General features: G+C 34.1%; 1 protein-coding gene across 1 annotated transcript in view; it reads right to left on the reverse strand.

Moving 5' to 3' along the window:
- LOC145683352 (trypsin-2-like) overlaps positions 1-9,707 on the reverse strand; it is a 275,021-nt gene extending 265,314 nt beyond the window's left edge. Inside the window, exon 1 of the mRNA XM_081754690.1 lies at positions 9,649-9,707. Coding sequence (XP_081610816.1) covers positions 9,649-9,688 — 40 coding nt within the window. The 5' untranslated portion in view covers positions 9,689-9,707. The remainder of the gene's footprint in view (positions 1-9,648) is intronic.
- Positions 9,708-13,221: the final 3,514 nt, after the last annotated feature.

Genomic DNA, 13,221 nt, shown 5'->3' on the forward strand with positions numbered 1-13,221 from the left:
TAATTAGCCCATAAACAGCCCATAATTCTATCGTTTGAATTTTTTGATCGGATCATTGTATGGGGGGTTGTAGCTTGATATCAAGCTAGACTCGCCCACTTTGAATCCGATTTCACGCTAACCAGTAGGAGCCCAAAAATTGGGATTAGAGCAACTACTTTGCCCATAAATAGCCCATAATTCTGAGATATGTTCCGGTCGTTTTGGTGTTGGTGGTTGGTCTAACTTGGCACGCGTGAAATCAGAAGTTTCCCCATGGTATGTATTTCTGGTGTTTCAGCACACTGAAAATAAAGCATGGAACACTAAAAATTTCTTTTGGTGACAACGGTTTCAAGACGTATAAGAACAGGACAGTTTTATATATTTCATATCGTACTGTAAATCGCATAAACTATATGTTACTTACTACGATGATTATTCAATAATTGCAGAATAGGTTCGATCATTCAAATACAGTATACTTTATTAATAAATTACTAATACGATGATTATACAATAATTGCAGAACAGGTTCGATCACTTAAATACAGTATACTTAATTAATAATTGCTTTAAAACAGTTAATACACTAGTTTACTATGTGGGGTCTTCTTTAATTATATCTTGATTATTATATATAATCAGATATAAGTCAACGGATCTGCTAACTTTTACTGCAATAACGACGAGTAAACAAATATTTATATATAGCGACAGAAACGTCAAACAATACCAATATCAATATTATTGTTTAAATTAAACATTGTATTTCTTCTTGTTCTTCTAATGTAAAACTGGTGCATAAGTTAAAGCACTTTTCCCCTAAATACTAAATAAAGTAAAAGCAGTATCAAGACATTACCATTGTAGATTTTTCATTTCTGAACAATCTGAATATTAGTGGGGTAATTAGAAAGCATACACAAATGGTACCACTCTATCGAAAGAATAAGAATGGGTTATCATGATCTGCAACAATCTTGTACTCGCAGTGTAAAATGACTAGTGTAAAATATTTCATACAAATTGCGCAAATAAAGGGTCTCAGATCTAAATTAAATGAAATTGTTTTAGAATAATGTATAATTAATGCTAGTAATATAATAGATATATGCAATAGTTCCAAGTTTATTTAATATTTAGTAGTGCTTTAAACAGTTATTCAATTTTATATTGTCTAAGTAAATTGCCATACCAAGTGATGTAAATAAGCTAATAATATCATGAATAGTTACTCCTAATAATATTATGATTTACGAGAATGGAGTAATTCAAATTTTGGGATAGAAATGGCATTAAGATTAAAAGCCTATGAAAATTTGTCTCTTAACTAAGAAGCATTTAAGTATTGAAATATGTTTTGCTAGGAGCTAAAATATTTACTTTCGAGAAACATTAGTGTTTGCTTTCTTGAGAGGCTGATACATTTGCATTACACCACAATGGCCATGTACCTAAGAGATCAAAATCGAAAGGGTGAAATTACATCATTTTTAAACAAGTACAGCAAATAATTTCTAGTAGCATAAAAGGTTTCAATACTGCAGTGTAATTTGAATTAGATAATAGAATAATGATATTTAAAAGCATAATTCGAAGCACGTGAAGGATACAGAGTACAATAAGTGTACATCATCATGTGTATCAATTGAAAATGCCTTTTAGGAAGTTATTAAAGTATCAATAAATAGAATTTATTCAAAAGAAGTTATGTGACACACAAAATGAAAGAGCAGGATATCTTATTATCTGTATTACCAATATACTGAGAGTTTGTTAATGCATAATAATCGTAATGAAAGTATTTAGCGGTGGTGATATAGTAGCAAAGTTGCTCTATCAAAACTCAAGTAAATATTCATTGTTGGAACTAATTGATTGTTCATGGAAAATACATTTATAATATTTCATACTTTAAATGTAATGGCGGGAGAGGAAGTGAACCTGCAATACGGAGTAAAAAAACTTAAGAAAATATATTCTAGACAACTGTACATATTTATCATTTCTACTCTTTCTTGAAAAAAAATATTAAATGAATAACAACCAAAACCTATTTTATTTCAAACAAATACAGAGAAAAAAGTCTAGATTTAAGATAGTCTAGATAAGGTGAACAGAAGTGGTACAAGGGTATATGCAGTAACAATGATTTGTAATGATTACAGAGAAAAGGTCGACAGAAGGTAAAATGGTACAGATAACGTTTAAGGTGAACCCAAGTGTAGACCTAACAACCTTTCAAAATCCTTTTTTCTTTCCTTTCGGTCCTTGTGCAGATTATTCAACATTTTCACACATCATCCCATTTGAGTTCAACGTTCCCACATAATAGTGGTGTGCACGAATGTTTTGTAGGTTGCCAGACGCACTACTTTGGGGGCCCAAACAGACTTGCGACTGAATATTTACATTTTTTTTCATTTATTTGGATAATTACGATTTGTTGGCGCAGTTTCAGCCACGATTATGTCTGATTTTGGAACACTCAAATATTATTTGCACCAGAATACATCTAAGAATGCAAATCTTAAAGGAATAAATTGATGGTAAAATAATTTTAATGTGAGAATGAATGATAATTGAATTATGAATAAGAGTGTTAAGTGAATCTTAATGTTAAAAAATCTGGAAGCATGGATACTTTTCCCTTTTTGAGAGTAACATGGTTACCGATGAGTGTTTGGAATGCAGTCTCTGGGGAACAATGTGATGCAAAAGAGAATAATGACTAGTCACAAATCTAGCACAGAAACTATCAAGTGGAAGAATATTTGTTGTAAAGAACATATAGAAGTATATAGCGTATTCTCTGATGGGTGTCGATTTTGGATACATGGAAAATGTTATGATTCTTTCCGATGTGGAAAGCTTGAAAATTGGATAAAAATACACATCTCTTGTTATGCGAAAATTGAGAGTTAAATAATATTTCACGGATTAGTCTTGCTGACTCTTCGGATAATTTTGACGATTTCGATGATCGCCTAAACAGAACCTCTCAATTAGTGCTCGTGATGTACAGGTGTAGTGCAAGTGCTAACTGATAGAGTAACTGAGAAAAGATATAGATAAAATATATCATCAGATTAATGAAAATGTAAATGAAACTTTTGCTAAGATGAATGTCAACATTGATGAAAAAATTTGAAATGTTCAAAATCGACATAACTCAATCTGTTGCAGAAAATGTAGAATCTGTGAGCACGGATATTGAGGAAATTCGGACGGAAGTCAGGGACCTTCAGTCCATATTCAGTTATTGCCAACGATAAGAAACAACAGAATATCAGAAAATTAAAGAGAGTTAAAATTGTCGTAAGATACTTTGAACCGTAGATGTAGATGTGATACTCTTGCTAAAGATTTATCACATCTTGAATCAAAGCAAAAGAATTCCTTCGCTTACTTGATGTCAAAGTGTAGACCTTAAAGAACTGCGCCAGTATGGGGGAAGTTAGTTCACGTAAAAGATTCATCATGCGTGTGTGTATACTGGTTCCTTTGAATCGGTTACGTCAGATTCCGATATCCAAGTGGAGTTTCTGTTATATTCTACTGAAAAAAACTGGAGCAGTCACCATGATGACGGTGTCTGTCTGCTATTCAATGACTAGTGATACAGTCAAAATGGATTCAAGAATCAAAACAGCTCAAGTAGAATATTTTATGGGAGTACGTTGCGGATGGGTGAAAGAATTGGTGGAATACAATTTGTTATAAGAATTTCTTCATTACCTGTGCCTAATTCTGTTAGTAATGCTTCTCAAGGTTGTTGGAGGCTGAGTCCTTCGCCTCTTAGAAGACTTTGAACGGACTTTTGAGCTGTTAGTCGTTCTTGAGCGTAATAAATTATTACTATTACCACAGTGCCATATGGCAAGAGCGGTAGCGTGTTAGTGAATACTTGTGGCTAAGATTCACTGTTATTTGGGCTTTTTACATCTTTCGAAAAAAAAATTCTTGTAGAAAGAATTCAGAAAAAAATATCCAAGGCATGTCATATCATAACAGATACCAAAGGTTCACTGATTTTGATTGGAAAATAATTGACGAATATTATACAGAAATTCAAATCCCGATGAGGAACAACTGTAGGAACAAATTTTATTCGACTGTCTACCAGCCAATAAATCAATACTTCTGAGAGCAGTGGAACCAATAGCCATAGAGCAAGTTATTCTCAAGCTTACCTAAATTGAACATTATCACGAGAGCTCAATGTCTGTCATTGAACGGAAATATAAAAGACCAAACGTGCTTCAAATTAGGATTGCTAAGAAGTCAGAGAAAAGCTTAAAACAGACGGAAAAAAATAAAACCAGCCAATGACTCACAGATTAATTCCGGTACTGGTAACAGAGGAAGAAGAAAATATTTAAGATCGAACAATTTGCGAAATGGAAATTATCAATATTGGAATTTGCAGGGAAGTGGCAATGGAAGACCATGTTTTAAACCGTAAATAGGAAAACAAGAGTAAATATATCGATATAGTGCAAACAGTCACGTTAACAACCTGAGTACATCTCAGCCGTACGTCACGGGTACAGGAACCTTTGGTAGAACCCCGACTATCGGGTGTATGCATCAGATGTGCCTCCTGGAGCGGGAGGAGTACACAGCATTGAACCTCCCCAGGAGGTGCACATGAGTAAGACAGCCGGTTTGATTCCGTCTTATCAGCAGTTTGTGCCAACTACAGTTAGTTTTTTAGAAAATGCGAATGGAAAGGAAAAATCCATCAATCAGTTCGTAAGGAATACAAGTGTATGAAAAAGTAGAAAAGTAAAGTTTACTAGATATATAGATTAGATGTAAGGGGTAGAGGTAAGTAAGCATTTTAAATGTTTTCTCTTCCTAATAAAGAAAACTGTATTACCTTACCAGTGCAAAAATTCTTTTCTAATGCACCCGAAAGATGATACCTCCCAACATGCCAGGTATCATGTTGCGGTAAAATTTGGATCATCCTATATAATATAAATTAGGTATTGTAGGTAGAAATGTATTTTCTAGTGCCAAGAAGAAAAAAATGTGTATCTTGGTTAGGTTACGTAGTAGAATTGTAATATATAATTTTCGTGTCATTTTACTTGTTTTCCTATTTTTATATGATTTTCTTGTGGTAAACTCTGTATTTCATTAATTCTCATTTCTTCAAAAAAATTCCTATCGAATTTTGCATTTAGAAGTCATCTATAAAAATTTTTAAACTTTATTCGTAAATTTTATTAACTACAATATTCTAAATTTTTGGCCATCTGAACCAAAATTCTCTAACATTCTTTTAAATCAAACATTTCTTTCTACTACATGCATCATCTGACCTAAACGAAGAATTCTCAGGTGTCAAAAGTTATTGGTCGGCGTTTTTAATCTTAAATCACGACTTGCTTCTCTTACTGTTGTCGAGATTTATCAGCCAATTCCCGTAATCTTTGTGAGCAAGATGTCTTGTGAAACAGCATCCGTAGTGGATGACACGGCATTATGGTTGTGAATCTTATCGGGGAAACATATTTTTTTTTGAATTATTTAAGTGGAAAAACTAGTCTGGAAAAGGAGAAAAAATTGTGAACTTTGAAATTGGTTATAAAAATCATGAAAAGGCCAAGTGACGGAACGGAACAAGGACAAAATAGGAAAGGTGGTGCTTCGACAGGAAACACATTATGACGGAATAGTATTTCTCTCTCTCTCTCTTTCTATATATATATATATATATATATATATATATATATATATATATATATAGAGAGAGAGAGAGAGGTGTCCAAATCTTAAGCATAATGACTATTGGAGAATATAGTTCACGGAGAACGTAAAAAGGTCACACCACATGCAACCACCATAACAACATATCACACCTAAAGCCATACTAACACGGAATATGCCAGAAGGCGTCACACAACACAAACTCATTACTTTGTACCAAAAATACTCTTACCACAAAAACACTGTGAGATGCGCTTGCGGGATCGAAAAAAGTTAATATGGGATATGGTCGCCCTGAGCGGCCGTACATGCCTGGCAACGACGTTCCATGCTCAAGATTAGGGTATGAAAGAGCTCATGGGGTACCTAATTCCATTCCTCATGAAGAGCTGTACAGAGCTCTTGATTTATCCTGGAGGTACCTGGCGGGTTCTAATAATCTTCCTAATGCGTTCCATCTGTGATAAATCGGGTTTAGATCAGGAGGTCCCACTGGCCACTCGATATGTCGGATCTCTTCCGTTCCTAGACATTCTTCCATCATTTGGCTCGACGGAGACGGGCCTTGTCATGCATAAGCAAAACTGTGGGCCAAGTGCGTCCCTGAAAAGCCGCCTATGGGCATGAAGAACCTCGTCTCTGTACCTCTGGCCTTTGATGGACCAGCCTCGAAGATATGCTGGTGAGTACGACCTTTCATCACAATGTTTGCGCAAACAAGTATTTCACTACCACCATACCGATGCCTTTCGACGATGTTCTTGAGATGGAAACAAGTTACCGGTTCGTGCCAGATCAGAGTGCAATGTGAGTCGCTTTTGGAACTGAACCTGCACTCATCTGTGTACAGTATACGGCTCTATTCATTGGGGGTCTACTGGTGATGTTTATGACATCCCTGTAAATGTGTCCTTTGTGTGTCTGAGTCAGTGGAACGCATGTTGCTAGTCGTCGGTCATACAGACTACTGGCACTCAGTCTCCAGTACACAGTATGGCGTGACATTCTCACTCCTGAGGCGGCTGCAAGCTCAGTTGGCAGTTGTCTTGTAGGCATGGTCGGGTTCTTACGCGCAATTACGGAGAAGTATTGGTCCTGTTGTGGAGTTGTCCCTCGTGGATGTCCTCCACCAGACCTATAGCTGATGTCTCCTGTGTCGATAAATGGTTTCCACAATCTAGACACGACACTTTGTAGCACATTGGTGGTTCGTATTACTGCTGACTGAGTGTCACCTTTTTTCAAGCGCCCGATGTCCCGGCCTTTGGTATATACATCCAAAGGATGTCTTTGTGGTATATTTCATTAATCTTAGCAGTACCCTTCACTCACTACAACATTGCACTCACTTCACACATTAAATGCGTCTATTTCGAATCCATCACTAGTGTTCGTTTTCTTCTCATATGAGGTCCGGCTGACGTTTACCACATCCTTTCCATTGCTCCTCACAAGCAATACATTCCATTCTCCACAATTTCTGTGCCGCTGATTGCCTTTACGTGCAACTTTTTGCATTATGCTTAAGTTTTGGACACCTGTACATCAATACATATACCGGCTGATTTAATAAGAACGTACCAGGCCTATATCGCAGGCAATGCTGCACGTATGGCCTTCAAACAAGTAGCTAGGTAGAAGGGAAATATAATAATGCCTGCGAGTGGAAGTCAGGCCCTACTGTCCTGTTGTCCAAGTTCGATGTTAAACGTGAATAATGGAACCCAGACCTTGCTTTTGGTGTGAGTAGTTCTGTCATCCTTCATTCTATGTCGTGAGTATGATGATTGTTTGGAAAGTGTAAAAACCAGGTTAGTGAACGAAGTCATTCTCTTCCATATTACAGTTTCACGATTAAGAAGTGAATATTTCAATAATGGCATCCATTTGCACTATGTTTGGGTAATGTCTTCGTTCAGTATAGTGCTACTATTTCAAGCACGCACATGTAAACAAATAGTTTCACGTGGGGAGCGGGTGTATCCAAAATTAAGTGTCATCTACATTCATATCCAAAATTATTGTGGCACGTTTATAAATATATTGTTTTAGGAACATAATTTGATAACAAATCCGCTCTTGAATTTTTTATATTGTTTGTTCTTGTATAATCGGCAAAGACATGCATCTGACAAATTTGATGGCAAAAGAGCAGTAAATATGAACAATAAAACGAAAATAAAGCTTTCTCTTCCACTTGAATAAATTTTATTTTATTTATTCTAATTGTCGTATTTATAGTTAGTTTCCTATGAAATTTACTACAAATATACATTTTTCGATTATAGATATAGTATAAGCACTAACTGTATCCTGCAAAATAGTTTTAATTTATATTCTTAGAAGAAGTCACTTATGAATATGCGACAATCATTTTGGACATGAGTGTACACATTTAGTAGTATCTTTCGTCTCAGTGCGCGATGAAGAAGGTAAATAAATCCATATGGAAAAATTCTCATACCTCACTTTAGGCTTGCACAATATTATAAGTTTTAAAACTTAATAAACACGTAACAAAGTAAATATAGTAGAGCAATAATACACACAGCAGATTAAAATGAGAATTCGGTAGTAACGGAATTCTTTTATTATTATTTTAGACGTTGTCAAAAGAAATGAGATATGTAGTCGTGTATACAGTTGCACCAGTTAACCGATGGTACGTGGCTCGCATCCCGTACCTCATATTTAATTTTTTAAATCAAAGTTTTGCTGTTCGCTTTAAGAAATTTTTTAAAAGCTAAATTAGTGAAAGTAATAGAAGCTAGGACAGGGTAAATATGCCCATTCATTTTCCGATACACCTTCTAATGTGTGCTGATACATATAATTTGATTTTTCTTGTTTTGTTTATGTACGTACTTGTGCGTAGGATAAGTTTATGTTAGGTTAGAGTAAGAATATAATGTTGATATGTAGTAAATATATCTGTATCAGTTCACTATTCCTGATATATGACGAATTAATTCGTAATGAATAAAACATGATTTGTTTAAAAGAAGTAATGTAACACAAAATGAAAAAGCAGGATGTCTAATTCCCTGCTTTACCAATATACTGAGAGTTTCTTAATGCATAATAATCGTAATGAAAGTATTAAGCGGTGGCGATGTAGTGGCAAAGTAGCTCTGTAGAAACTCAAGTAAACATCCGTTGTTTAGAACTCATTGATTTTTCGTGGAAAATTCAGTTGTAACATTTTATACATTAAATGTAATGACGAGAGAGGAAATGAACATGCAATGTGGAGTAACAAAACCTAAGAAGATATATCCTAGAAAATATTTCCTACATATTTTTCATTTTTATTTTTTTTTTGAAATAAAAATTAAATGAATAACAATCAAAACATATTTTATTTCAAACAAATACAGAGAAAAAAAAAGTAACTTAAGATAGTCTAGATAAGTTGAACAGAAGTGGTGCAAGGGTATATTCAGTAACAACGATTCGTAATGGTTACAGAGAAAAGGTCGACAGAAAGTGAAATGGTACAGATGACGTTTAAGGTGAACTCAAGGGTAGACATAACCAGGTTTTCAAATTCATTTTTTCCTTTCCTTTCCGTCGTTGCGCAAAATTATTCAAAATTTTCAAACATCACCCCTTTCGATTTGAGCGTGCAGTGCCCACCATATTCTATACCAGGTAGTTTATATGAAGCAATAGTTGATGATTTGATGAAGAAACGTTAAATAATACTTTAGGTAAGTGTCGCAATTTAATTCGACTATTTTAATAAATGTGTCTACGAATTTTAGCAAATATGTGTACCAGTTTGAACTGATGGATTTCTGAACTAAGCAAAAGAAGGTTTGAACTATTATAAACATCGGCAACACTTATAGCTTTCTCAAAATGTACTATGTGTTTCAACAATTTTATTAACATCTACTATCCATGGAAATGTACTAATGAAGTGTAATGAAAAAATATATCACTTACCGGGCTCAGCATTGGTTCCGTTACTAACTTTAACACTCATCTTAGGATCTGTAACAATTAGTGATTGTACATCATTATCAAAAAATGTTATTGGAATCAATATATAAAAGAGATACTTCAAAACCTTTATAATACTTCTTTAAGCTTTTATTATACTTTTATCCCAAATAAAAAACCCAACACTCATGAATTAGTTAAGACACTTGATATCTACATACCTAAACCTGAATGTATACTTATTTTTTCTGATATTTTGTCTATTATTAACTATTTAGCTTCCCTAAATACCTGGACCTTCGTTCAAGTTATCTTGTTAAATTTGTACTTTAAAAAGACATCCATTTAAAGAGAGAGTTTTATAGATTATTGTAAAAATTAAATTGTAAAAAATAAATAAAAAGAATTACAATAAAAATAAACGAGGGAAGGCCATTTCAAAATTTGATGCATTTTGATCTCTGGTACTGCATTTAAAATTCGAGTTTGAACTAGCTCGGAATTTTCTACAATTTTATCCATTTTGGTCCACCGAAGTAAAAATTTTGAACCACTAAAATAAACGGGGGAAGGTCATTTCAATAATAGGGTCATTTGAATCACTTGAAGTGCAAAATCTTCAAATTCGAATTTTAACAAGCTCAGAATTTTGTCCAATTTTTGTCACTCTTGTCCATCCAAGAAAAAAATTGTACCATTCAAATAAACGAGCGAGGACCATTTCAAAATTTGGGGCACCTCGATCACCTGTAGTGCGACATCGTCAAAATCTAATTTTAACTAGCTCAGAATTTTGTCCCAGTTTTGTTCATTTTTTCCAATCAACAAAATAGTTTACGATTAACATAAGCGAGGGAAGACCATTTCAAAATTTGAGGCATTTCCATCAAATGTATAGTGACATTTTCAAATTCGAATTTTAACTTGCACTTAATTTTGTAAAATTTTATCCATTTTTGTCCACCCAATAAAAAAATGAGCACCATTAAAATAAATGAGGGTGGGCCATTTTAAAATTTGAGGCAATTCGATCACCTGTAGTGCGACATTGTCAAAATCTAATTTTAACTAGCTCAGAATTTTGTCCAAATTTTGTCCATTTTTGTGAACCCAAGAACAATTTTCTACCATTAAAATAAACGAGGGAGGGTGGTTTGAAAATTTGTGTCACTTCGTTCACATGAATTCCGACATCTTCATATGCGAATTTTAACTAGCTCAGAACTTTTCCAATTTTGTAGAATTTAGTCCACCCAAGAAAAAATATTGTACCACTCAAATAAACGAGGGAGGGCCATTGAAAAGTTCGAGGCACTTCGATCACCTGCAGCGCGACATCTTCATATTCGAATTTCAAGCAGCTCAGAATTTTGACCAATTTTTCTCAATTATTGTACACCCCAAAAAATTTGTACCATTGAAATAAACGACAGAGGTCCATTAAAAATTGGGGTCGCATCGATCACCTGTATTCCGACATCTTCAAATTCCAATGTTAAGTGGCTCAGAATTTTGTCCACATTGGTACATTTTGGTACACCCAAGAAATAATTGTGTACCATTCAAATAAAAAAGGTTATTTCAAAAAATGGGTACTTCGATCACCTGCCGTGCGACATCTTTAAATTTCAATTTTAACTGGCACAGAATTTTTTTCAATTTTTGTCCATTATTGTCCACCCAAGAAAATATCTTATACCACTCAAATAAACGAAAGAGGGCCATTTAAAAGTTTGGGGCACTTCGATTACCTGCAGCGCAACAACTTCAAATTTGAATTTTAACTAGCTCAGAATTTTCTCCAATATTTTCCATTTCTGTCCAACCAAATAAAAATTTTGTACCACTGAAATAAACGAGGGGCCATTTAAAAATTTGGGGCACATCGATCATATATATTCCGAAATCTTCAAATCGGAATTTAAACTAGCTCAAAATTTTGTCCAATGTTTGTCCATTTTTGAACACCTAAGAAAAATTTTGTACTATTAAAATAAACAGGGGGAGGCCATTTCAAAATTTTTTGGCAATTCTATCACATGTAGTGTGACTTCTTCAAATTCGAAATTTAACCAGCTCAGAATTTTGTCCAATTTTTGTCCATTTTTCCACACAAGAAAAAAATTTGTACCCCAAAAATGCACGAAGGAGGGCCATTTATAAATTTAGAGAACCTCGATCACCCGTATTTCGACATCTTCAATTTCGAATGTTAACTAGCTAAGAATTTTGTGAAATTTCTTTCGATCCCAAAAGACCATTAGAAAATGACGGAAAGCCATTACAAAATGTTTGGCACTTTGATCACCTTCCGTGCGACATCGTCAAATTAAAATTCTTCTAGCTCAGAATTTCGTCTAATTTTTGTCGCGGGAATAATTATGTACCACTAAAATGTACGAGGGGAGATCATTTAAATTTTTGTTTCACTTAGTTCACCTGTAGTGCGACCTCGTCAAATTCGAATTTTAGCTACCTCAGAATGGTGTCCAACTTTTTTCGTTATGGTACAACCAACAAAAAAATTCACCATTAAAACAAACGAGAGAAGGCCATTTCAAAATTTGGTGCATTTCGATCTGCATCTAAAAATTCGATTTTTAACAAGCTTGTCATTTAGTAATATTTTATCCATTTTAGTCCACCCAAGTAAAACTTTTGAACCACTAAAATAAACCAGGGACTGCCATTTAAAGTTTGTGGCACCTAGTTTACCTGTAGTGCGACATCGTCAAATTCGAATTTTAACTAGCTCGGAATTTTTTAGCATTTATTCTATTTTTGTCCACCCAAGTAAAAATTTTCTACCACTAAAAAATGGGGGGTGTCATTTCAAAATTTGGAACACTTCGATCACCTGTAGTAATATATCTAAAAATTTGAATTTTAACTAGCTCGTAATTTAGTATTTTTTTCCATTTTTGGCCATCCAAGAAAGAAGTTGTATTATTAAAATAAACGAAGGAGTGCCATTTGAAATTTTAGTGTATTTCGATAACATGTAGCGTGACATCTTCAAATTCAAAAATTAACTAGCTCAGAATTTTGTCCCAATTTTTGTCCACATTTGTCCGACGAAGAAATTTTTTTTATCATTAAAATAAAGGAGGGAGGGCCGTTTCAATATTTGGGCACTTTGATCATTTACAGTGTGTCATCATCAAATTCGATTTGTAGGTAGCTCAGAATTTTGTTCACTTTTTGTCAATTTTCGTCCACCCAAAAACAAATTTGTTACCATTAAAATAAACGAAGGAGGGCCATTTCAAAATTTGGTGCACTTCGATCACAGGTATTCCGACATCTTCAAATTCGAAATTTAATTAACTTAGAATTTTCTCCAATTTCTGTCAAACTAAGAAAAAATGCTGTACCATTAAATTAAACGAGGTAGGGACATTTTGAAATTTGGGGAACTTCTATCACCTGTAGTGCGACGTTTTTAAAATCTAATTTTAACTAGATCAGAATTTTTTCCATTTTTTTTATATTTTTTCCACCAAGAAAAATATATTACTATTAAAATAAACAAAGGAGAGCCATTTCAAAGTCTGTTTCACTTTGTTCACGAGTAGT

This window comes from Thermobia domestica, chromosome 4 (genome assembly GCF_964235325.1).
Source record: "Thermobia domestica chromosome 4, izTheDome1.hap1.1, whole genome shotgun sequence".
Classification (NCBI taxonomy): domain Eukaryota; kingdom Metazoa; phylum Arthropoda; class Insecta; order Zygentoma; family Lepismatidae; genus Thermobia; species Thermobia domestica.